Here is a 27,888-nt window from a genome sequence, read left to right on the forward strand (position 1 = left end):
CTCGTAGCTGCTTTAAGCAGACAGTGACGGAAGCATGTGTCTTTATGTGCACCATGGGGAAAATGACGGACTAAATTGGTGGGATTCAATGTATATATATTAATAGAAACTAATAAAAAAATGCTGATTAATAAAATGTGTGCTGGTGGAACTAAATTAAACTTCAAATAGAGCAGCATCACTCATCGCAGCTCTCAGTACGCTGCATAATTATGCAGTATCCCCACAGCAGAGATACAGGAGAGAGAGCCGAAAAGGGATAAGCATACGTCCGTCCATATCACAACAAGAAAGCTGAAAAACATTTATGCCAGTAACACACACATACCGTTCCCATTATTTGAGCTGCGGCAGCATTAATTGCACACGGCTCATGGCGGTGAGGAGACGAATCTAGTAAAGTCTGGACATGTCAAACACTTTCTGGTGGCTCGGGCAGCTGTGCGTCTGCAGAGCCATGTTATGATGTGTGGACCATAAACCAGCAATTAGTTTAAAGAGCATTGTAAAAGAAATGACACCGTAAAGTAGCTAATAAACACAATCACATCAGGGCGGCCTGCATGCGCTGGGAGAGACGCAGATTCTTCACCGGCTCAATTCGTACAACAAACAGAATTATGTTTTCCAGCTGCGTCATTTTAAAAGTTGGGGAGGTCACGGTTCGGTAAATTGCTGCTGGACCAAAATGGCTGTAGTATAGGCCTGTATTATTTTGTGGATCAGTCTCCCATAGCCTATCCCTGTTTGCTATCTTAGGTCTCTCTCTCTCTCTCTCTCTCTCTCTCTCATTTTTAATGCTATTTTCAGTGATGTTTGTTTTGGTCGGGCTGAGTTGGTCTCGGGCTGAGTTATTATGTGACAACGGTGGGTGAGTTGAGCTCGGTCCGCGTCTCAAGCAGGTTGGGCTGGGTCGGATTAGATTTTTTAGGACCGTTGAGAAGAGAACTATTCATGACAGCCATCAAGACAGGAGGACAGCACTCCAAGTTTATTACCACACAGACGTTTGGGCAGCAGCCCTTTTTCAGCATGTGAAATGGCAATAATACACAGGTGATTCACAGGTGGGCATGAGCACGTTATTTGATTTATATGCATGACAGCCTCACATCTCAATCTCTCTCTCTCTTTTCTCTCTCCCTCTCTCGCTCTCCCCATCTAGGCTATCTTTTCTATGGAGGTTTGCGGCGAGATGACATGAAGCGCAGCAGCCCGACACCCACAATTAGGGCTTTGCGCGGCGCTATTCCAGCGCAAAACATGCGCGAACGCAAAATTACCGCCGTTGCGAAGATAGGGCCCTTACTGTTAAAAAGCAGAGAGTGCCCTCTAGTGTATTTTTTTTTAGCATAGCATACCTCAACCGAGTGGTAGAGATGGCTTAATCAGGTGTGTATCATGTATCTTGAATCATAGTACCATCAATATTAAGACAATGTTGTTTACTTTAGAACTTTATTTACCGTAGGGCTGTCCCAAATACAGCTTTGACTTATTTTTAATATTCATACCTGGGGAGGTTGTTTCCAGGATTGCCCCAGACTTTCCAGGTGTTTCCAGGACTGTTACAACCTCCGGGGAACATTGGGCCCTGGGAATATTGGGCCCTGGGAACATTGGGCTGACCCCGAGACACACATGGCCATTTAAACCTGGAATTAACATGCGTTTTCTGTCATCAGATTGCAATCAGATAGTGCTTGACCACATTAGCCGGATTTCATTTACACCTGGCGTTAACATGCATTTTGGGTGATCAGATTGCAATCTGATCACCCAAAATGCGTGTCCTCTCAATCCGCATACAGTTGATGTATCCAGATTGAGAGGACACATTGCATTTACACTTGTGTTCAATGTCTTGTGGGCGTTTACACCTGTACTTTCAAGTGGTCAAGGACAATCTGAGGCCATTTACACCTGGCGTTAACATGCATTTTCTGGCATCAGATTGCAGTCAGATTGTATTTGATCACTTCAGCCTGATTCCATTTACACCTGGCGTTGACATGCATTTTCTGCAATCTGATTGCAATCTGATTGCAATCAGATTGCAGAAATGGTTGTCCTCTCAATCCACATAAAGTTGCTGTATCCAGATTGAGAGGACACATTGCATTTACACTTGTGTTCAATGTGTACACAATGCATCCCTGACCACCTCCGGAGGGGGTTTGGCCGATCAGATTGCAATCCTTCTTCAATGCGTTTTGGGGTGTTTACACCTGTACTTTCAAGTGATAAAACAATGTGATTGCAATCACAGAAAACACATGTAACGCCAGGTTTAAATGGCCTCTCTGATTGCAATCTGATGACAGAAAATGCATGTTAATGCCAGGTGTAAATGGCCTGATTGTGTACACATTGAACACAAGTGTAAATGCAATCTGTCCTCTTAATCTGCATACAGCAACTGTATGCGGATTGAGAGGACACCCATTTTGGGTTAGCATGTTAACGCAGGGTGTAAATGAAATCAGGCTAATGTGGGCAAGCACAATCATTATCTGATTGCAATCTGATGGCAGAAAACACATGTTAAGCCAGGCGTAAATGGCCTCAATGAGTGCTCATCATCCTTCACACTGAAGGAAAGGTCATACTTGTTACAAGGATGATGAGGTATGCATTAGTGTGGCATGAGATGATAGCACAGATTTTATCATGTTAAATGGATTGCATTGATATACTGCTTTTCTCGTCTACCGACCACTCAAAGCACTTTACAACACGTGCCAACATTCACAAACTGATGGCAGTGTGAAAATTCATAATGTTCAAACCGTAACGTATTTGGTTGACAGAGGTTGTGAGATCATTTTCCACGCCCTGTGTTGGCTGTGTATAAAAAGCAAATGAGCGGAACACCTGCAGCATCCAGCATCAGTCATCTGACAGGTGAGTTTCAAAGACTCTGATACACAGGTGTCCATTTATTGACTTGTTACTTAACTTTGACTGAACAGCTGCTGCTGACAATGCTCTGATTTTTACTGTATTCCAGATTTGAAGTTCGACAGGAGAGAGCCTTCATCATGACTCCAGTTCTCCCCATCCTCCTTCTGTCATTGATGAGCAGGACAGTCTTCTCCGCTCCTCCGGTAAGCTTGACCCTCTGACCACTCAGCCTGCTCACCAGAATAAAACATTGACATTGTACATTTCTGCAATCCACGGATACATAGAATGTCAACGTTTGTGAACCAAAAATATCATGTTTCTAGATACATGTATATCAAAGGTTATAATATAACCAAGGGGTATTCCATCAAGCCGGCTATATAGGAAAAGCCTGGCTCATTTCGATAAGCCTTGTTCATTTAAGTGAGCATTCCGTTCCATCTACCTGCTTATCTGACATTCTCAATCCCAGCTCAGCTCCGAACTAGCATGGCTTCTCGATAAGCCTGGCTCATTTTCTGTTCCATCATCCTGGCTTATTTATGTATCCCTTACCATGGTTACTGAGTGGAGATTCCCCACTCAGTAACCATGGTAACGTATGCCGAACTAGCCGCTCTGGACCAGGCTAACGGTCAGGCTTAGTTTAGGTTTGTGTCAAGGAATGTCCGACGGGCAGAAACAGACTACCTAAAGACAGTTCTGTCAGTTGTATTCCTCATATCATGTAATAAAATAAAATTAAACTAATGAAAATAATGTCTCACTGTCTCCAAAATCAATCAATCTCACATTCACTCCCATTTATTTTAATTTAATCCATTAAAAGATAAAATAGAAATACATTTTTGTTTATTTAAACCCAATTCACAGTAAGTTAAAATAAGTTAAAAGGCTCTGAATGCCATGTTTTAGACACGTAAAAGGTAAATGGTAAATGGTAAATGGCCTGCATTTATATAGCGCTTTTATCCAAAGCGATTTACAGTCAGTAGGTACATTCACCCATTCACACACCGATGGCGGCAGGTTACCACGCAGGGTGCTGGCACACCAACGGGAGCAATTTGGGGTTCAGTGTCTTGCCCAAGGACACTTTGACATGCAGACTGGAGGAGGCGGGAATCCAACCGCCGACCTCTTTTATCCAAAGCGATTAGTGGACGACCCGCTCTACCTCCTGAGCTACACCCGCCCCATCAAAGGCCGATGCTTTGTTTAAAATTCACATTGAGATTATATCCTGGTTTGCAGAGTGCAGACATGTCAAATGTCAATGTTTCATTCTGGCGAGTGAGTTGCATCACAGGTTCACTGGGTTTTCAGATGTCATCATCACACATTATGTCATCACACATGATGTCATCACACATGTGTATCTGCTGCACTGCAGCTGTCATATCTGATGTCATCACACATGTGTATCTGCTGCACTGCAGCTGTCATATCTGATGTCATGACTAAACAAATGGTTTCAATGCTTTGTGCTGCAGGATGCAACTAGTGATGACGATCCAGGTGAGTTGAACGAACAGATATCAGAGATTTTTCATTTTCCTGTTTGTCCAGTCAATCTGTGGTCCGACCCAGAACAAATTTCAATTAGTAATCATTCAAGGTTTTATGTGATTCCTAGTTTCTACAAATGTTACTATATTCCTTTTCAGAAGTCTTAGCTGACATAGACAATGAGGCCATTTACACCTGGAATTAACATGCCATCAGATTGCAATCAGATTGTGCTTGACCACATTAGCCTGATTTAATTTATACTTGGCGTGAACATGCGTTTTGGGTGATCAGATTGCAATCTGATGGCAATTTGGTCACACAAAATGGGTGTCCTCTCAATCCGCATACAGTTGCTGTATCCAGATTGAGAGGACACATTGCATATACACTTGTGTTCAGTGTGTACACAATGCATCCAAGTGGATCATCAAGTGGTCAAGCACAATCTGATTGCAAGCTGATGGCAGAAAACGCATGTTAATGCCAGGTGTAAATGGCCTCTAAGTTGCACAGTTGATTGTTGACTGTTGACAAAATGTGCTATTGTAAGTCACTTTGGATGAAGGTGTCGGCTTTATGATGTAATGCAACGTAATATATGTGCACTTTGGGGGGTACCCTTACCCCTGGTTCGAGTTATAGCCAGAGAGCTATAGGGTCCCCCTACATTTATTTCCTCAAATTGTGGCCGTTTGAAGCCAGATTTAGAGGAATATCTCATTTTAAATTAACATTAGGTTTAGACTGTTGTGTGATGATGTCATTATTCATCGCAGCGCAGAGTAAAATTCCTTTTGGATATGTCATTACGCACAGCCTTGCCACGCCAGGACATCAAATTCTGCTGCTAAAATTGGGTATTAGCAGATAATTCAGTGAGGCAATCAACTATAACTCACTGAGAAACTTTTATCACATCGCAAAGAGGGAAATGAATTGAGAAAACTTGTTGGACAATGCACATAGGCTATTAGCGGAGGTTATTAATGTAGTGCATGTAGGGAGGATGAGCCGCCCTTATTTTTTAGAAGAGATGGGGGACTTTATTTAATATATATATTTTTTTTTATAAAATTTTAATCAAATGTGTTTTTCCTTAATAAAATGCATGGTATTCATGTGCTTCGACAGTGACACCTGTAGGGCACTGATGGAGCGGCATGCAGACAGTCTGTGCCCCACTGGCACTGTCCCTCACTGTCTGTCGTGCCCCACATTACCCCTGAGGGCGTTTCATTTCCTTGGTCATTTATCTCATACTTATCTATGATTGGTTGAAAAACAAATGCAATTCACAGGGAACAGTGAAGCCTCAACAGCCCTCACCAATCACTACCAATCAATTAATTTATTCAACCGTATTGGTTGTTGATTGGATAGATCGGTAAGATTGACATTGTATTGTCCAATGATGAATGAGTCTCTCAACACTGAATCCAGCTCACTAATAGGAAGTGATGACATCAAAATTCCACTTTGCTGTGATGACCTGACAGTAATCTATAGATTTACACGACAGTAGCAGCATATTATATTTTCCCCGTCTTCTTTTTATTTATTTTTTATCAAGCAGTAAGTTAGCTCACAAGCCAGACAGTCGTTGCATTGCATTACGCGAGCCAACACGAGTTTAGAGCCGGCGGCCGCGGTACGCGCGGATGCTGAAATCTCCGCAAACACTGGGATATATGCAACGTCTCGGCTGCATGCGGTTACACTGTCTTTACGACAGCTAATGTCACCAGTACAGTAGTGGAGTGGTTTTGATTTATTTATTCATCAAACCTTTTACTGACAAACTAACTGTAAATAGCTTACTTTTTTTTTAGGTGCATTGCATTGCTCAGCCAGAAATTATTCCCAGATCAACTCTGTTTCTCTTGGGCCTAAAATGCACCAGATGACAGCTGTTTAATCCATCTCATTTGTTTGTTTAAATAATCCAGATTGTTTAATCAACCTGCATTGAAAATGTGCAAAAATTCACCAGCTTCTCACAACAGTTGTAGCCTGTTTTCAAAGTGGGGTCCTCAGCAAAAAGGGGGGATAAACTATTTTCACTATATTTCCGTCCATAAGTAACACAATCTAAGCTACGTAGTGTAGAAGTGAGTAACTAACCTAATAATAACCATAACAGCACAAATAATTGACGGTTGTCTGTGATGTTCACCTTTATGAATTATTAAGCACATCATCTCATCATTTATGTCATTTGCATGTAACCTATTGTTTTTGTTCTCTCAATTTCCATTGGAAAAACGATTGGAAATTCACAAATGCATGTATCAAATTGTTGTCATGTATCAAACTGTTGTCATGCATCAAACTGTTGTCATTTATCAAACTGTTGTCATGTATCAAACTGTTGTCATGTATCAAACTGTTGTCATGTATCAAACTGTTGTCATGTATCAAACTGTTCTTGCACTTTTCACAGAAACACTGGTCCTCAGCTGTGATGAATGTCACGACCAGGCCAGCTGTGTGACTGTGGCGCACACCTCCAGTGGCCGGGCTTTGTCTTGTGTCTGTAAGAACGGCTTTGAAGGCGACGGTCTCGCCTGTAACCAGAGGTGGGACCAAGTCATTGTTTTGTCTCAGGTCTTTGCACTCAAGCCCAAGTCAAGTCTCGAGTCCTACATTTTGAGATTTGAGTCCTAAACAAGTCCTCCCCATCTGTAACTTTCAATTCTGCACGCTTTATTGCAACTCTTTTTTATTTGACCACCACATAGTTTTTTGTATGCAAACTCCTGCGACTTGATTGGATACTGTTAGATTTGTTGAAACAAATTGGATCTGGGGACTGAAGTGTTGACGTGCTGGGAATGAATAGAATGTTAGTTGATTCAGGAAATGAATTGATTTGTGGCACACTTTTTAAATAATATTATTTTTGTTGTCTCAAGTTCAAATCATGTGATGAGTTCACACCTTTGCCTGTTACAGTACAACGCTCTGCCGTGACTCCGCCTCCTGCTGCGGCCGTGGTTACAGCTGGTCTCCAGAGAGCGGCTGTGTGGACGTGGACGAATGCTCGCTCCCTGCTCCACCCTGCAGCCCCCCCCACCTCTGTTACAACACGCCTGGCTCCTTCCAATGCCTGCTGCCTCCCTCCAAAGTCAGATCCACCAGATCGGTTCAGTTCTCCTGTGAGGGCAGGTCTTGTCCATTAGGCACAGACTGCATCAATGTCAATGGGGCCCTCCGCTGTGTAGACCCGTGTGACCACTACAGTGTACTGAATGACGCCTGGCGTGCAACATATTACGATTACAGAGATGATAACATAGATGTACGGTGTGACGGCTGGCAAGACTGGCAAGGCTGGTATCGCCTGTACCTGGGGCAAAGCAGTGCTCGTATACCAGAGAGCTGTGTGGCTGAATACATGTGTGGATTCCACGTTCCTCTATGGATAACAGAGCCTCATCCCACACTTTCAGATGAGATTGTACAACGCAGCGCCTGCGGCCACTGGGGCAGCAACTCGGGCGCCCGCGACTGCTGCTATTTTGCCTCATCTCCTATCCATGTCAAATACTGTTCTGGACACTACTATGTCTACAAGCTTGTGGCGCCTACTTGGTGCCATGTTGGTTACTGTGCAGGTATCAACCCAATGCAAATATTTACCTAATAATTTTAATGTTACAAGAAAATGCATCATATCTATTCCATATCCAAAACCACTGTAGAAATTGTTCTCGCTCTGAACTGTATGAACACTTGTCAACTGTGACGCATTAATTGTTGCACTGCTTGTTTTTCATTTTGAATAGAAGTGGATCCTCTCGCCCCACCTCCCCCACCTCCAACACCTCCCCCACCTCCAACAACAACAACTTCCTCACCTCCAACAACAACAACTTCCTCACCTCCAACAACAACAACTTCCTCACCTCCAACTCCCCCACCTCCAACAACAACAACTTCCTCACCTCCAACAACAACAACTTCCTCACCTCCAACAACAACGCTGCCAACGACTTCACGACCACCAGCCACTCCCAGCAGCACGGCAGCAGCAGCAGACAACAGCACAGCGGCGGAGGGGCAGGTCCGCCTGGCTGATGGGGGGAACAGCTCGTGCTCTGGCAGAGTGGAGGTCTTCCACCAGGGACAGTGGGGGACGGTGTGTGATGGTGACTGGGACCAGCTTGATGGCCAGGTGGTGTGTAGACAGCTGGGCTGTGGCAGGATCCTGGCAGCCCCACAGAGAGCACGTTTTGGACAAGGCACAGGGCCCGTCTGGCTCGGTGATGTCAGGTGCTCAGGTGTAGAATCAAAGCTCACAGAGTGCAGCCACCAACGGTTTGGATCCCACAACTGCAGTCACCAAGAGGATGCTGGTGTTGTCTGTGAAGGTAAATACAAGCTGCACAAATTACTGTTGTCTCCCGACAGGAGGCCCAACCTAGCTTGCCTCAACAGGTTTCAAAAGATAGGCTAGTGGCGAATAGACTCGTCCTGCTGCATTCTACTCCCTATTGTTTCCCCTGACGCCTTTAGTTATATTCTATAAGTGACCTACAATAAAAGACAACATAAAAAGCCCCATTAGTTAATGACAGCTCTATTTTCAAATGAGTTTAAGTGGATGTGGTTGCAGGAAATTAGTTATGGGGCTGGAGAGGTCTCTGAGAGAGCGATCTTTCCCCGGGAGGAAGAATAGCTCTTGTCTTTTCAAGATGTGGGCAGACATCCAGGCACTGATGTCTTTGAGACGTGTGGAGATGCAGGAACAAGACCAGAGGACAGAGAATAATTGATAAGGGTAGTGAGGAAGATGTTGGTGGAGATGGTTTGGAGAAGGGAGGAAGGGATAAGATCAAGGGGGCAAGACGTGGCTCGGTTAGACCTGACATGTTTAAGGACATATTCAGGGGAGAGGGGAGAGAAGGAAGCAAGCCCAGGGACAGGGGGCAGAGAAGCAGGTTTGGAGTAAGAAATAGTGTTGTTAGTGGCTGGATGATGGAAGGAAGAGCTGATTTCATCCACCTTCTTAGCAAAGTAGGTGACAAAATGATCAGCTGAGAGGGAAGGGGGGTTGAGAAGGGAGGAGAAGGTGTAAAACAGTTTACTGAGTTGGAGGCAGAAGAGTGGATTTCAGAGATGAAGAAGGAAGTCTTTGCTGTCGACACAGCAGATGTGAAGTTGGAGAGGAGGAGGTGGTCAGCAGAGAGATCGTCAGGGTGCTACGATTTTCTCCATTTCTTCTCAGCTGCACAAAGCTCTGTTCAATGAGTTTGCAGAGATTCAGACAGCGAGCAGGAGGAGAGGATCAAGCAGGTTTAGTGTTGAAGGAAGAGAAAAAGTTGAGCTCTAACCAACTGCAACCAGATTCCAACCAAAAAGTGCTCCACTGACCAAGAGAGCAGATAGCTCCTTGCAGACAAAATTTACACAAAATATACACAAAATAAATACTGTAAGTCAGTGTTTAAGGATCTGCTGTCACTTTGGTCTGACTTTGGTCTCACTTATCATATTTTCCTGTTTCTCTCCCACTCCCCCCTTCTTTGTTGACCTCATATGTCTGTTTGTAGTGCCGCGCCCTGCACTGCAGGCAGCTCAGGTGGTGTGTGGGCGTGAGCGGCTCCAGATAGCTGTGTCTGTGGCTGAGCTGGCGTCTTCTGACCTGAACGCGCTCTCCGCTCACCTGGCAGACATCCGCTGCTCCAACGCCAGCGTGCAACACGGGAAGGCGTGGTATGGAGTGGAGCGCCGGGCGGGCGTGTGTGGAAACACTCTGACGGTGAAAATCTGACCACTACCTGCTATCTGAGTGTTTTGGAAGCCGGTTCGGTTCTGTTCTATTCTATTCTATTCTATTCTATTCTATTCTATTCTATTCTATTCTGTTCTGTTCTATTCTATTCTATTCTGTTCTGTTCTATTCTATTCTATTCTATTCTATTCTGTTCTATTTTGTTTTGTTCTATTCTATTCTGCCAGGTTGGGCAACAGTGAGCGTACAGTTACGCACTAGATTAACCATATGATTTATGGCATTCTAATGTATTTTAATTGTATTGTTTATTCCTGCAGCGTTCATTATTAACTTAATTATTATTATTATTAACTACTAATATTGATCCTCATAGGGAAGCTTTTCACTCACTCGCCTGCAGGGAGGTCAGAGTTCAGGGTTATAAATAAATAAATAACTTTTGGTCTCTATAGCTAATTTCACCATTCATGACACCTGGATGGGTGGATTCTATACAGTTTATACAGTCTATGGCTGCAAAAAAGTGCATTTGTATTGACTGTAATGGCAAAATGACCCTACCCTAGTATGAACCTACTCAGGTTTCTCTAAACAACACTTGGCCACCCTGCTGCTTGTGGCTGAGTCTCTAGCTGACCCGATCCTTTAGTTAACTGATCATTCAATCCACCTCTGTGTTTCAGACCAACAGCAGCCATGTGATCTACTCCAACAGTTTATTTGTCTACTCTGTAAACCTGTCCTGGGCCCTCCCTGTCAGAGTCCCCTTCTCCTGTGCCTATCCCCTGCACAGCAACACCAGCCTGGATGTGGCTGTCAGACCCTACCTGCTGTAAGAAGTCTTTTCTCATTTCTGTTCATGACTGTGACGACACACTTTAAAATACTCAGTGGTGGAAAGAGCCTACTCGAATATCCTACTACTCAAATAGAAGTACTGTTACGTTGTTGATATTATGATACTGGTGTAAAAGCCTACTTAAAAGTAAAAAGTAGCTCTGCATACAAAATGTACTCAGAGGAAAGTTACATTTTAGAAAACAGAACAGTTTTAGGTCTGATCTTTCAAAATAAAGTGCACACACAAAGTAAAACCAGATTATTACTCCGCCAAGGAGTTTATGTTTTTGGTGGCGTTTGTTTGTTAGCAGGACTGTCCATCTGCCACTAACTAATTAGGAAAATAATTTTTTAAGTCTTGTGTTTTCTTGGCAGCCTCTCAGGTGGTGTTTCTGGCTCGGGTACCAAAGCCAGCGCCTCCATGTCTCTGTTCCGGACCTCGGGCTACATCGAGCCATACCCGCCCGGCCGGGTCTCTCTGCCCCTGGGTGACCCGCTGTACGTGGGCGTGTCCGTGGACGAAAGCGACCCCAGCTTTGTGGTCGTCCTGGAGGACTGCTATGCCACTCACTCCTCCAACCCTGATGATCCTATCAGATACTCTCTCATTCACAACAAGTATGTCTCCCTCTCAAAGCCCCATTATGTAACTTTTTTAACCTTAATATAACAGCTTTTTAATCATTTTGATGGCACAGTGACTTTGGGGTTATTTGGAGCTATTCTTTTGACTGAATCAGGACAAGCAGAAACAGTCAAATAAGGCTGATATCTGAACCTACAAACAGGGAAGTGTAGCATTTAGATGTGGGCACAGTTTCCCCAATTAGAAAAACTACAGAATGGGGCTTTGGGAATGGGACACATATAATTTGTCCAAAAAGGTCAAGCGGTGTTTGCTGCGATCATTGAGTCCAAATGATGTTTGTCTCCAAAACCCAACACAAAGACCAACCCACATATCCGGCGGCTCCATGTCACACACTGATTTCAGTGGGTGGGAGGACTAGCCTTGACAGACAACTCCTTCCACCAATCAACGTGGGCAACTATGACACATTCCTAGCTGGCCCGGTTCAGAGCCGTATAGATAGAAGAGTCCCGACATGTCCATTCACTCCAATGGACCAGTTTTTTACTCTCAAGAGTTCCAGAAAGTAAGGTCCTGGATTAAGCAGCACTGTCGAGTTGCAGAAAAATACACAGTTTATGTTGTACTCTGAAAGGGTTTTCCCCCCTTGAATCAAATTGTACTATATCAGCTTTATTTTAGCATGCAAAAGTAGCGCGAGACCCATTCCTGGCTGTTCATTGGCTAATGAGTCTCGCATTTTGGTCCTCCGCTGACGCCACTCTCTCTCTAGAGGACACTAGCCCGGTTATATCATCAACTAGGACACAGTCCCTGATTGGTCTGGTTACATTGTCATTTCAGCAAGCTGATGAGGTCACATGATCAGGATGGTTTTAACGAGGGTATCTTTCTATGAGGCAACAGTACTACAAGATACTTTACAAGATACTTTAACCACTGATTGATAAAATACTTCTCATGAATGCTCCTGAACACATCATCAGTGATGTAACCTCGGATCATGTTTGTGCCCAAAGAGAATGGAAAAATGATGATGTCTGTCTGTATGCCTGTCTGTCTGTCTGTCTGTCTGTCTGTCTGTCTGTCTGTCTGTCTGTATGCCTGTCTGTCTGTCTGTCTGTCTGTCTGTCTGTCTGTCTGTCTGTCTGTCTGTCTGCAGGTGTCCCAGTGACAATCGACAAGTGAGAGTGGATGAGAGTGGCTCCTCCTCCCGTGCTCGTTTTTCTGTCCTGCTCTTCCTGTTCGATGGGGGAGAGGACCGAGACGTCTTCCTGCACTGCAGCCTCAGCATGTGTGAGCGCAACAGTGCCCCCTGCACCCCGGTGAGTCACACAGCCTGGTCTCGCTTGGCCAAACTATCTCCACACTTCACTAGTGCAGTAGCGCAGGAGAGAGTCTGGCACAACCTACGCTCATTCTAGTATAGGGGAAAAAACACACTGCCTTGTTTACATTTCTTTAAACCAATCACAATCATCTTGGGCGAGGCTAAGCCCAGTGACGGTGTCCTTGCAAAATAGCATTTGGGGTGACTTGTTTTGGAAGCAAATGTCTAAATCCCTGCATAAGAAAATAGCACATAAAAGAGTAGCCTGTAGCCTACGTTGTGTTGAGAGTCCTGGCAGCAACCCATGTTAAGTGCTTGCCCAGTGGTGGAGCGGCACCGACATCCCACTTCCAAAGGGCACACGCTAACCACTACGCATGCCCGTAGCTACCATTGAGGACACCGAGGTCATGACCTCGGCAACAATTTGCTTCCTCTCTGTGTGCTATAGAAGGAAGAGACATAGCTCACCACAACGTTCAAATTTTGCATTGGGGCTAGATTGGGGCTAGAGTTTGGAGACAGTTCTATTGAAGTGAATGGGTAGCCTAAGTAACTACCCTGTAAGTGATGTTTTTGTAGATGGGCCATTGTATTTAATTGAGCAGTATTCTGCCATGTGTAGCACTGTAGACATTTACAGATAACTAGGACCAGGGTCTAGGTTCAGATGAGCAGTATTAACTAGGGATAAACCAGGAAAAACGGACCACAGACCAGGGGATAAGTTTGAACTGCCGGCTTATTTATAGAAACATTTAGTAGTAGACATACATATAGATTGGTACCACAAACACATTTAACAGACACAGGAATTAGAATGAAATCCCCTTGAAACCAAAAGCCAAAGTAAAAGATATGCAAATGTCCCTTCTTATCTCAGTTTAGTTTGATTTAAACCTATTTGAGTTTAAGAGATAATTTCCACTCATCCTTTAAGTTGTTATTTAGTTCCCTTTGAACGGTTATTTTCCCTTTGAGGTATAACTCAATTTCAAGTTATTTTCTCAGTTAGGCCTATTTTAGTCTACTTTAGTTGTAGTTTTCAGTAATACAACCCATTGGCATTACCCATTCAACATAAAATAAATTGGAAAATAAAATACCACTGTGAATACAGTATCAAAATCAAAACACAAAATAGTCAGATCTGTTATGATCAATAACTCAAATATCACTCTTAGGTGTGTTCTCAGTCCTTGTTAAATCCTGTACCAGTCCGATGAACTTCACTGCGTGTTGCAGCACGATACGGAATGTTTTAATCCTACCGCGATCCAGGTAGATGATGAATCAAGAGTCCTTATCCTTGGAAGTGGTCTTGCAGCAGAAGACGTCCGTCCAATGCATCTCTCCTATGGGTGGCTCGCCATCTGGTTTCCCCAGCTCAGTGTGCCAACACCAAGCAACCGATCCCCACAATAAACCTGGCCAAATCCTTCTTCAAACTCAACACTAAAACAGGAATCCAGTAAGGTGACAGCAGGTGAACACGAAATCTTCCAAAAACGGGCAAAAATAAAGGTTGACAGTTCCTCAAACTTGCTTCTTTTGTCTTAATTTCTCTTCTCCAACATTCAATTTGCGACGGCTCTCTTCCTTGTCAAAGTGCATCTGAGCAAGAAAGACACAGCTTTACTTTTCCTCTCTCTCTCTCTAGCAAGCAGCGCTATCGCCACTCTGATTGGCTGTTCACCATTTCACTAGTTAAAGGAACTACAAAGTAAATGATAAAATAACAATGTAACTAATATTGTGACTTCACATTGATTAACCTAATATTAATTTGCTTCAAAGTTAACCTTGGTTACAGTAAGTGATGTTTGTGTAGATGGGCCATTGTATTTAATTGAGCAGGATTCTGCCATGTGACCTGTATGCAGAATATATATATGGGGAGACATTTATTTTTTGTATCATTGTAAAGCAACAGCACAGTAAAACGATATTAATCTAACATGATGTCTGTAGTTCTTTATAGATCTACCCTGGCATTTTACTTTAAAATGGACAACGTTTTCTAACCGGGGGGGAAAAAGCCCCCCCTGGACCCCCACGCCGCGTTAAAAGGACCTCGGTATTTCTCTCGGTATTTCTTAAACCCTGTCTACGGGCCTGCCACTAAGAGAGCTAGTTTCCTTGGCGGAGCTGGTTAACAGGCCTTTATACTAGGAGTTTAACCAAATTACTCGCTACCACTCGCATACTCACATTCATTCGGTAACACATAAACTTGCCATTTTAAGCATGTAGGTTGCTAACTCGCAGGTTGTTGTTTTCTACATAGCGACACATACTTTGAAAACACGCCGATACCGGGAGCAGAAGGGGAACCTGAAATGGACAATGGCAGAGTTTATACTGGCAGCCTACTGCGTTTGAGTCAGACTACACTCTAATAAATAAAATAAAATAAAATGTTGACATGTTACATTTCTGCAATCCATGGATGGAGTGTCGTGAACCTTTGTGAACCAATACGCGTCATATCAACATTTCTAGATATATCATGTAAATAACGCTATTGTAACGGTAGTCAGTGGGTTGTGCTGTGCAGTGAATAAACCTCTCAGACTCGAGGGATGGTCTAGTGACTGATGCTAGAGCCCGTGGGTTTTAGCCTCCTTGCTAGAGCGTCCGTCTCCAATGCCGTAGGTTCCTGGTTCAATTCCCATGCTGCGGGGGGCTTCACAACGTGGGTTTCAATGGCACAGTGGAATGTCGGGGTGGTGGATATGCGTATGCCTTTTACACCGGGGGTTCGTGTCCCAGCATGTTCAAAGTCTGCATTTCAACCACAAGTCACATTTAATGTTGTTATTTAACCCAAACCTTAAGCTTAACCAAGTTGTTTTACGTGCCTAAACATAACCCAAGTTATCATTTGCGCAACATTATCAAATTAATGCTGTGATGTTTTAAATTTTTAACTGACATTTTCAAATTGATGTTGGAAACACTCCTGTGGTTGGAAGACTTGTTGAAATATATTAAATATAATATTATTTGGTTCAGAAAGTTAATATTGAACATATCAGTGGTTTGCAGAATTGTAACATGCCAATGTTTTATTTTGTGGCCTAGGTTGGTTTGTGTTAACACCCCCCCCCCCCCCCCCCCCCCACAGGTTTGCTCCAGAAGGGGGCGTCGCTCTGTTTCCACATCTGCACCCATCAAGCCCCTCACCGTCGGACCAATCACCTGTGAGTATGAAACACAGCCTGCTAGAGAATCACAGGAATGAGTCCGGGTTCATCAGCAAAAAAGTGAATGGGGTTTTAGAATGGGGATTTCACTTAAATGCATCAAATAAGGTATGTGGTTATAATGCATTTAAGTGAAATCCCCATTCTAAAACCCCATTCACTTTTGCACTGAAGAACCAAATGGCGGCAATTTCTGGATAAAGCCTACAAAAATACGTCATCTCTGTGGTACTCTATTGTTCAGGGTTGATGTCTCGGTATTGTCTGTAGTAACCATAACATTTCTTTCTTTCTTTCTGTCTGTCTGTCTGTCTGTCTGTCTGTCTGTCTGTCTTTCTTTCTTTCTTTCTTTCTTTCTTTCTTTCTTTCTTTCTTTCTTTCTTTCTTTCTGTCTTTCTTTCTGTCTGTCTGTCTGTCTGTCTGTCTTTCTTTCTTCTGGATCTTTAGGGGAAAAGCCACTCGAGTGAGCCAGCAGACAATCACATCCCACTTTGTATTGATATTATTTTGATCTAATTTTCTTTTGATTCATATTATAAACACTTTGCTGTACCTGTACGAGGACCACAATGGAAACAAGTCCTGGACTTTATTGTGTTTAATTCCTCGACAATTTTAATACTGGTGTATGGGTTTTATCTATTCATTGTGTATTTCTTAACATCTGTCATGAATGAATTCATTCATTTATTATAAGACGACAGAAAATGTAAAAAGAAACTGGGATGACCTGAGTAAAGACAGGCTCCAAACAACCCAAAACAAACTAATGACGGTCATCCTTATTAACCTCAGTCCAAGAACGCACATTAGCGTTATAAACTTCTCATGGTCTATAAAATATTACATGACCTTTGTCCTAATTATTTTAGTAAGTACTTTCAGTCTGTTCAGGACACTCATAGCCTGAATACGAAGGCTAGTGTGGCAAACTTGAAACTACCCAATCTGAAAAGCAAAAGTTGGGAGAAGTACATTCCTATATATGGGAGGGAGGAGTGGAACAAGATCCCTAATGAAATTAATTCTGCAAATTCTCTGAATGGTTTTAGAAACCTTTTGAAAACATTCTTGCTGGGTAAGCTAGAGTAATGTGTGAGCCTTTCATTGAAATGTTTTTTGAACTTATGTTGGTTTATATCTCTTGTTCTTTTTATCCTTGACTGTTCTGTATTGTTTATATCAGTGGTTTTCAACTGGTCTATAGTCTCAGGACCCACATTTTTCCTTACTCATTATGTTGCGACCCAAATTTCAGATTTTTTTATACCACTCAAATGTATTTCACAAAAAATAGTGCAGTAATGCACAATGCCTTCATGCACTGTTAAAATCATGAAATAAACAAAAAAGGTGCAACGAAATTGCAACTAGGGCTAGAAACCCAATGTCATGAAAAGGCAGACTTATCTTGAATTACAGACCTATATATTTTTTAAACAAGTTAACCTGGTCAATTTAAAAAAAATCTGAATTCTTTCTCTAAAACAGTCGAGACATAATTTTGGTTGTTAGATTTTTTTCCCCCACAGGTGTCTACGACCCCCTCAAGGTCGCGACCCACCAGTTGAGAAACCCTGGTTTATATGATGCTATGTGTTACTGTATGTCCTGTTTTTATAAGACCAGGGACCATGTTGGAAATAAGTGTTTACACTTTTACATGTCAATCCCTTGGATTTTGTTATTCTATATCCAAAATAAAACCAATCAATCAAGCAATCAAATCACACCCTGTCGTGTTGTTTCTGTTACGATGTATGTATAATACTGTATATCATACTGTATATTGGATCTGTTTTAGCTCACTAGCAACTCTATTTTAGTTCTAAACCACAATCCTTTTCATCTTTGTATCTTTTGTGGGACCTTTGTGGAATCAAAAGGAATTCACTACGTGATGTTTGATTTATATAAAAAAGTGAATGAGCAAACAACATTTAACGTTTATTCTCAACTTCAGCCAGTGAGATACATTTCTGTAAAACATCAACAACAAACACACAAGGGCATATGTGGCAAATGTAATTTAGTTTTTAGATTAGTTGAGAAAGTCGATAAAACTTGAAAGTGATGTGAGAGAATTAAATACAGCAACAAAATACAATGATAAAATGTGAGATAAAAACCCATAAGTGCTTATAAAAACATCTCACGTCAAAACAAATGAAAGTAACAAAACAATATGAAACAAAACAAAGAAGGAAAAGCCATGGATTTGGATAAAATCTAAAAGATTAAAAATGAAAGCTGCGGTGATCGTGCTCTTGAACCGCCGCGCCATCACGGTGTAATGCCACCGCCGTGTCGTTACTGGACACCGACCGGTCGCTCTCAATTTTCATGTGTCTTGGACACAAAGGATTTAAATGTTACTTCCTGTGTCCACTATGTGGCACTATGGCAGGGGTGGCCAAACAGCCAGAGACTAGAGTCCAAAAAATACCACACATGTATCTGGCTGTTCTCATTCACTGTTCATACTATAGGAGGCCTAAACTTTCAAGTCAGAGACTGCTGTTTGTACCCCAGCGTGTAAGTTAACATTTCATCCAACTGCAACCACATTTTTCCCCTTTCATTTCCAAGGTATATGATTGGTTTGCAGTGGTTGGCTCTCATACTAAAGTGGTATACAGTATATCTGCATGGTCTGTAACAGGCAGTGTGTTAAAAACACACACAATTGAAGAGCCGCATAAGAATAAGCAAAGAGCCGCATGCAGCTCGCAAATCTCAGGTTGGCCACCCCTGCGCTATATAACTATAAATATTAGCATGTAGATGTGATGTCTTCTGGCTGGGACTCTTATCAAACGTCAAGTTTGTGGGGCAGATGTGCTTGTAGAGTTCAGTTACAAACCACTTCCTGTTTCATGGCAAATAATGCATCGCTATGTGCTGTTGTAGATGAGAACTGCACCATCATCAAGGTCTTCAGGCTTTTCTGACCACATTTGAGGTGGATCTGGTCAACCTGCTAGGAGGAGTACATCAAAGTGTAAAACATGTAATTCCCTGTTGCCAGTAGGTGGCACTATGACTATAACTGAATATTATCATGTAGATGTCTTCAGGCTGGGACGTTTGTGAAGTTTGTACTTGGCCAATTTCTGACCAGGCGCCCCGGCCGACCAGAGGAGGTGCTCGTGCAGTGACCAGGACACATGCCCCCAATCCGGCTTCTCTCCCGCAGGCACCAGCCAATCGTGCCTGTATGGATTGGATGCCCGACCAAGCCGGAGGTAACACGGGGGTGCGAACCTGCAACCCTTGTGTTGGATAATCAGAATCAGAATCAGAAAGACTTTAATGATCCCCGGTGGGAAATTGGGACAGGTTACAGCAGCTCGCACTCAGAACACACATAGCATAAAATAAGACGGTAGTAAAATGCAATAAAGTAAGCAAAAATAAAGTAGAGTAAGTAGAGTAAAGTATAATAAAGTAGGATGTACATTACGTGTCAAATTGCAGTTATTGCACACTGGACTTATATTAAGTCAGCTTGCCCGACACCAGTGGCGGCTCTAGTTCGTTCGGGGACCCGAAGGAAGCCATGGAGTTTGTACGGGCTATGAAGTGACACCCCAACTGATACGCACACACGCATACACACACACACACACACACACACACACACACACACACACGCACGCACGCACACACACACACACACACACACACACACACACACACACACACACACACACACACACACACACACACACATACACATACACACTCTTGAAAAGGCCAGGTGAGAATTATTTTTTGTGGGTTTTTCTTTTGGGTTTAAACAAGTAACAATGCCATATTTTCAATCTACAGCTATAATTATATTTTATATGGCATAGAAGCAAATGACTCTGCCAGTTATGGCCCTATATTAGATAGGTTACTCACCTGGCCATGCCTGTTTTCTTTTCTTTTCTTTTACTATTTTTTCCCTCTCTTTTCTTAAGGACTCAGGCATACATTACTAGTTTCAAAGTGACTTTTTTTCTTTTCTCCTCTTCTCTCTGGCAGTCGCGCGGATGCTGTCTGGAGTGCACATCTGAATCAGCTTAGGTCATGGACCTTAATTATTTTTGTTTTGTTTTTGGTATTTGCGCCTCGCCTCGGTGCTGGTGCTATGCACTGAGCCCTGTTATAGGGCTTCATCCGTTGCCTCTCAAGGACTGTACCGTATGTGTTTTATGTGTAGTGTTAATTTTGTATTTTTGTCTGTTTAAGTTTATGGCATTAGCACTAAGAGTCATGGTATTTGGAGTAGCTCTTACATCAACATTGTGGATTATTTTTCTATATGTCCAGCCATAGTATTAATAAACTGCGCTACGCTAGTTGGAATATTAATGGCCTTCGCCATCCTATTAAGAGAAAGAAAGTGCTGTGTAATCTGAAAAGTAAAAAACTTGATGTGATCTATCTACAGGAAACACATTTAACTCCTGAGGAGTCTAGAAAGTTATGTAGGGATTGGATAGGACATGTTTTTTTCAGTGCTGGATCAACTAATAGTAAAGGGGTGATTATTCTAATTAATAAGAAATTGCAATTTAAATGTTTAAAAGAAGTAACAGACACTGAGGGACGCATGGTCATTATTCTTGCAGAAATACAGGGGCAAATGATAATACTGGCCAATATTTACACACATAATGGGGATCACCCTGCTTTTTTTGTAGATCTGGAAACTAAAATAATCTTATTTTGGATCCTGTTTTAGACCGTAGTAGTTCTCCTAGCATCAAACCACCCAAAACTGTCTTGACAGTGAAAGGTTTCTGTGAATCATTGGGATTAGTTGATGCTTGGAGGCTAATGAACCCAAGAGCAAGGGATTACACCTTTTACTCTCATGCGCATAACATGTATTCAAGAATTGATATGTTTTTGCTTTCTAAGATACTACTCCCTTCCACTTTATCCTGCTCTATAGGTCATATTCTGGTTTCTGATCATGCAGATATTTCACTTGAACTGTTACCTTACTATGAAACAATCAGACCACATAGATGGAGATTTAATGCATCTCTGCTACAAGACTCTAGCTTTAAAGAAGCCCTCAGGAATCAAATTAAGGAGTATATAGAATGTAATGTGTCCTCGGCTCCCTCTGCTGGGGTGGCTTGGGAAGCTCTGAAGGCAGTCCTGAGAGGCTTTATTATCCAGCATGCTTCATACAAGAAGAAAATTAGCATAGCCAATGTTACAGAATTGGAAAAAAAAGGTTCAGACAGCTGAAACAATATTTAAACGGGATATGTCACCTATTCATTTGCAAAATTTGACACAATTAAAGTATGAATATAATAATTTATTATCACAGAAAGCGGAATTTTTGTTATTTAGAGCCAGGCAAAATTATTTTGAGTCAGGGGAAAAAGCAGGGAAACTCCTGGCAAGATATATTAAAAAGAAGGAATCCTCTTCAACCATTGCAGCTGTGCGCGATCAGGGGGGGAGCCTCATGACTAAACCAAGTGATATAAATAATACATTTAGAGAGTTTTACACAAATCTTTATACGTCTGAAAATACCTCAACAGATACTGAAATAAACTTCTTTCTTGAGGGCCTGAACCTTCCTAGATTAGATGAACAACATCGTGACTCGCTTGATGCCCTAATCTCTAGGTCAGAGATAGCTGATGTTATCAGAGGTCTGCCAGGACCCGTCAGGGCTCAAGCTTTTCACCAGCATTATTTTGTTTAGCTCTAGAACCGCTCGTTGCGGCTATACGCAGGAACCCTAATTTTCCTGGGGTAACCATTGGGGAGTCAGTACACAAACTTATGCTTTACGCAGATGATATACTTTTACTGGTGTCAGACCCTGTAAAATCAGTACCAGCTCTTCTAGATTATATTGATTCCTTTTCTAAACTCTCAGGGTACAAGGTCAATTGGTCAAAGTCTGAGGCTCTCCCCTTGACTGCGTACTGTCCAAGTACTCTCTTTAAAGACGGCGCCTTTCAGTGGCCAACTGAGGGTATAAAGTATTTAGGAATCCTCTTCCCTCCAAAAATAGACAATGTAATTAAGGTGAATTTTGATCCTCTTTTTGGAAAGATTTCTGTTGATGTGGAGAGGTGGTCGTCTTTGTTTTTGTCCCTGTGGGGTAAAGTAAATGTGTTAAAAATGAATGTTATCCCGAAGGTAAATTACTTGTTACAGTCACTTCCATTATGTATCCCCATGACATATTTCAAGAAATTTGACAGGATTTGTAATAATTTTATATGGAACGGGAAAAAAGCCAGAATGCGACTTGAAAAGTTGCCTGTCGACAAGGGAGGCCTCGGGCTTCCAAAACTTATTTTTTATTATTATGCTTTTAGTTTAAGACATTTGGCCCAGTGGTCATTACCTCCTGAAAGGGCGCCTCCCTGGTTCGTATTAGAGCAAATGGGATTTCTCCCTCTCTCCCCTCTTGCCGGTATAACAGCTAAGCTGTCACCTACATTTCGGTCCCATCCTATCATCTCTCATCTTCAGACGGTTTGGAAAAAAGTCTCTTTAATCTTTAAGATTAACCCATATTTGAACTCAGAATCAGGGATTTGGCTAAACCCCAAGCTCCCTATAGGTAGAGCTCCCTTTTTTTGGAAGGAATGGAATAATAGTGGTATCAGTATGCTGGGTGACCTGACCTGTATGAGAGAGACACTCTAAAAACGTTCGAGACCCTAATGCAAGATTTTAGTTTACCTAGGACACAGCAGTGGCAATATTTTCAATTGAGGCATTTACTTGTGAAAACCTTTAGGTCAATTAATACCCCTCCGTCTCACTCGGATCTACTGAGTAACATAATAAGAACATTTGGTCTGGGTCACGAGGCATCACACTATTACTCCATGATTTTCAACCAAGCTCATAAAGGGAACTGGGCACTAAAACGAGTCTGGGAACATGATTTACATTGTTTGTTTAATGAGAAGGAATGGGACCGAATATGTCAGAACTCAAAGAAAATGTCTAGGGATATTAGAATTAGATTAATTCAATTCAAAATAATTAATCGGTTTTACTGGACCCCATCAAGGTTGCATAGATTGGGGCTGAAAGACACAGCAAACTGTTGGAGGTGTGAGAGGGCAGAGGGTACTCTTTTACATGTATTATGGTCATGTTCTGTTCTTCAAGATTTCTGGCACACATAAGAAAATCTGTGATATTGTGAAGTTGATGTCTCGGTATTGTCTGTAGTAACCATAACATTTCTTTCTTTCTTTCTGTCTGTCTGTCTGTCTGTCTGTCTGTCTGTCTGTCTTTCTTTCTTTCTTTCTTTCTTTCTTTCTTTCTTTCTTTCTTTCTTTCTTTCTTTCTTTCTTTCTGTCTTTCTTTCTGTCTGTCTGTCTGTCTTTCTTTCTTCTGGATCTTTAGGGGAAAAGCCACTCGAGTGAGCCAGCAGACAATCACATCCCACTTTGTATTGATATTATTTTGATCTAATTTTCTTTTGATTCATATTATAAACACTTTGCTGTACCTGTACGAGGACCACAATGGAAACAAGTCCTGGACTTTATTGTGTTTAATTCCTCGACAATTTTAATACTGGTGTATGGGTTTTATCTATTCATTGTGTATTTCTTAACATCTGTCATGAATGAATTCATTCATTTATTATAAGACGACAGAAAATGTAAAAAGAAACTGGGATGACCTGAGTAAAGACAGGCTCCAAAAAACCCAAAACAAACTAATGACGGTCATCCTTAACCTCAGTCCAAGAACGCACATTAGCGTTATAAACTTCTCATGGTCTATAAAATATTACATGACCTTTGTCCTAATTATTTTAGTAAGTACTTTCAGTCTGTTCAGGACACTCATAGCCTGAATACGAAGGCTAGTGTGGCAAACTTGAAACTACCCAATCTGAAAAGCAAAAGTTGGGAGAAGTACATTCCTATATATGGGAGGGAGGAGTGGAACAAGATCCCTAATGAAATTAATTCTGCAAATTCTCTGAATGGTTTTAGAAACCTTTTGAAAACATTCTTGCTGGGTAAGCTAGAGTAATGTGTGAGCCTTTCATTGAAATGTTTTTTGAACTTATGTTGGTTTATATCTCTTGTTCTTTTTATCCTTGACTGTTCTGTATTGTTTATATCAGTGGTTTTCAACTGGTCTATAGTCTCAGGACCCACATTTTTCCTTACTCATTATGTTGCGACCCAAATTTCAGATTTTTTTATACCACTCAAATGTATTTCACAAAAAATAGTGCAGTAATGCACAATGCCTTCATGCACTGTTAAAATCATGAAATAAACAAAAAAGGTGCAACGAAATTGCAACTAGGGCTAGAAACCCAATGTCATGAAAAGGCAGACTTATCTTGAATTACAGACCTATATATTTTTTAAACAAGTTAACCTGGTCAATTTAAAAAAAATCTGAATTCTTTCTCTAAAACAGTCGAGACATAATTTTGGTTGTTAGATTTTTTTCCCCCACAGGTGTCTACGACCCCCTCAAGGTCGCGACCCACCAGTTGAGAAACCCTGGTTTATATGATGCTATGTGTTACTGTATGTCCTGTTTTTATAAGACCAGGGACCATGTTGGAAATAAGTGTTTACACTTTTACATGTCAATCCCTTGGATTTTGTTATTCTATATCCAAAATAAAACCAATCAATCAAGCAATCAAATCACACCCTGTCGTGTTGTTTCTGTTACGATGTATGTATAATACTGTATATCATACTGTATATTGGATCTGTTTTAGCTCACTAGCAACTCTATTTTAGTTCTAAACCACAATCCTTTTCATCTTTGTATCTTTTGTGGGACCTTTGTGGAATCAAAAGGAATTCACTACGTGATGTTTGATTTATATAAAAAAGTGAATGAGCAAACAACATTTAACGTTTATTCTCAACTTCAGCCAGTGAGATACATTTCTGTAAAACATCAACAACAAACACACAAGGGCATATGTGGCAAATGTAATTTAGTTTTTAGATTAGTTGAGAAAGTCGATAAAACTTGAAAGTGATGTGAGAGAATTAAATACAGCAACAAAATACAATGATAAAATGTGAGATAAAAACCCATAAGTGCTTATAAAAACATCTCACGTCAAAACAAATGAAAGTAACAAAACAATATGAAACAAAACAAAGAAGGAAAAGCCATGGATTTGGATAAAATCTAAAAGATTAAAAATGAAAGCTGCGGTGATCGTGCTCTTGAACCGCCGCGCCATCACGGTGTAATGCCACCGCCGTGTCGTTACTGGACACCGACCGGTCGCTCTCAATTTTCATGTGTCTTGGACACAAAGGATTTAAATGTTACTTCCTGTGTCCACTATGTGGCACTATGGCAGGGGTGGCCAAACAGCCAGAGACTAGAGTCCAAAAAATACCACACATGTATCTGGCTGTTCTCATTCACTGTTCATACTATAGGAGGCCTAAACTTTCAAGTCAGAGACTGCTGTTTGTACCCCAGCGTGTAAGTTAACATTTCATCCAACTGCAACCACATTTTTCCCCTTTCATTTCCAAGGTATATGATTGGTTTGCAGTGGTTGGCTCTCATACTAAAGTGGTATACAGTATATCTGCATGGTCTGTAACAGGCAGTGTGTTAAAAACACACACAATTGAAGAGCCGCATAAGAATAAGCAAAGAGCCGCATGCAGCTCGCAAATCTCAGGTTGGCCACCCCTGCGCTATATAACTATAAATATTAGCATGTAGATGTGATGTCTTCTGGCTGGGACTCTTATCAAACGTCAAGTTTGTGGGGCAGATGTGCTTGTAGAGTTCAGTTACAAACCACTTCCTGTTTCATGGCAAATAATGCATCGCTATGTGCTGTTGTAGATGAGAACTGCACCATCATCAAGGTCTTCAGGCTTTTCTGACCACATTTGAGGTGGATCTGGTCAACCTGCTAGGAGGAGTACATCAAAGTGTAAAACATGTAATTCCCTGTTGCCAGTAGGTGGCACTATGACTATAACTGAATATTATCATGTAGATGTCTTCAGGCTGGGACGTTTGTGAAGTTTGTACTTGGCCAATTTCTGACCAGGCGCCCCGGCCGACCAGAGGAGGTGCTCGTGCAGTGACCAGGACACATGCCCCCAATCCGGCTTCTCTCCCGCAGGCACCAGCCAATCGTGCCTGTATGGATTGGATGCCCGACCAAGCCGGAGGTAACACGGGGGTGCGAACCTGCAACCCTTGTGTTGGATAATCAGAATCAGAATCAGAAAGACTTTAATGATCCCCGGTGGGAAATTGGGACAGGTTACAGCAGCTCGCACTCAGAACACACATAGCATAAAATAAGACGGTAGTAAAATGCAATAAAGTAAGCAAAAATAAAGTAGAGTAAGTAGAGTAAAGTATAATAAAGTAGGATGTACATTACGTGTCAAATTGCAGTTATTGCACACTGGACTTATATTAAGTCAGCTTGCCCGACACCAGTGGCGGCTCTAGTTCGTTCGGGGACCCGAAGGAAGCCATGGAGTTTGTACGGGCTATGAAGTGACACCCCAACTGATACGCACACACGCATACACACACACACACACACACACACACACACACACGCACGCACGCACGCACGCACACACACACACACACACACACACACACACACACACACACACACACACACACACACACACACACACACATACACATACACACTCTTGAAAAGGCCAGGTGAGAATTATTTTTTGTGGGTTTTTCTTTTGGGTTTAAACAAGTAACAATGCCATATTTTCAATCTACAGCTATAATTATATTTTATATGGCATAGAAGCAAATGACTCTGCCAGTTATGGCCCTATATTAGATAGGTTACTCACCTGGCCATGCCTGTTTTCTTTTCTTTTCTTTTACTATTTTTTCCCTCTCTTTTCTTAAGGACTCAGGCATACATTACTAGTTTCAAAGTGACTTTTTTTCTTTTCTCCTCTTCTCTCTGGCAGTCGCGCGGATGCTGTCTGGAGTGCACATCTGAATCAGCTTAGGTCATGGACCTTAATTATTTTTGTTTTGTTTTTGGTATTTGCGCCTCGCCTCGGTGCTGGTGCTATGCACTGAGCCCTGTTATAGGGCTTCATCCGTTGCCTCTCAAGGACTGTACCGTATGTGTTTTATGTGTAGTGTTAATTTTGTATTTTTGTCTGTTTAAGTTTATGGCATTAGCACTAAGAGTCATGGTATTTGGAGTAGCTCTTACATCAACATTGTGGATTATTTTTCTATATGTCCAGCCATAGTATTAATAAACTGCGCTACGCTAGTTGGAATATTAATGGCCTTCGCCATCCTATTAAGAGAAAGAAAGTGCTGTGTAATCTGAAAAGTAAAAAACTTGATGTGATCTATCTACAGGAAACACATTTAACTCCTGAGGAGTCTAGAAAGTTATGTAGGGATTGGATAGGACATGTTTTTTTCAGTGCTGGATCAACTAATAGTAAAGGGGTGATTATTCTAATTAATAAGAAATTGCAATTTAAATGTTTAAAAGAAGTAACAGACACTGAGGGACGCATGGTCATTATTCTTGCAGAAATACAGGGGCAAATGATAATACTGGCCAATATTTACACACATAATGGGGATCACCCTGCTTTTTTTGTAGATCTGGAAACTAAAATAATCTTATTTTGGATCCTGTTTTAGACCGTAGTAGTTCTCCTAGCATCAAACCACCCAAAACTGTCTTGACAGTGAAAGGTTTCTGTGAATCATTGGGATTAGTTGATGC

The 27,888-nt window shown here is 41.8% G+C and overlaps 1 protein-coding gene across 1 annotated transcript; it reads left to right on the forward strand.

Moving 5' to 3' along the window:
* The first annotated feature begins 2,883 nt into the window (after positions 1–2,883).
* Positions 2,884–17,848, forward strand: LOC310775478 (uromodulin-like). The gene is made up of 12 exons (XM_083635632.1): positions 2,884–2,904; positions 3,011–3,107; positions 4,401–4,425; positions 6,860–6,995; positions 7,372–8,033; positions 8,205–8,789; positions 9,972–10,180; positions 10,840–10,988; positions 11,372–11,614; positions 12,751–12,913; positions 16,046–16,121; positions 16,572–17,848. The coding sequence occupies exons 2-12, from the start codon at positions 3,042–3,044 to the stop codon at positions 16,589–16,591; spliced, it is 2,334 nt and encodes a 777-aa protein (XP_083491758.1). The 5' UTR covers positions 2,884–2,904; positions 3,011–3,041; the 3' UTR covers positions 16,592–17,848.
* Positions 17,849–27,888: the final 10,040 nt, after the last annotated feature.

This window comes from Poromitra crassiceps (assembly GCF_964638095.1).
Source record: "Poromitra crassiceps genome assembly, chromosome: 4".
NCBI classification, from domain to species: domain Eukaryota; kingdom Metazoa; phylum Chordata; class Actinopteri; order Beryciformes; family Melamphaidae; genus Poromitra; species Poromitra crassiceps.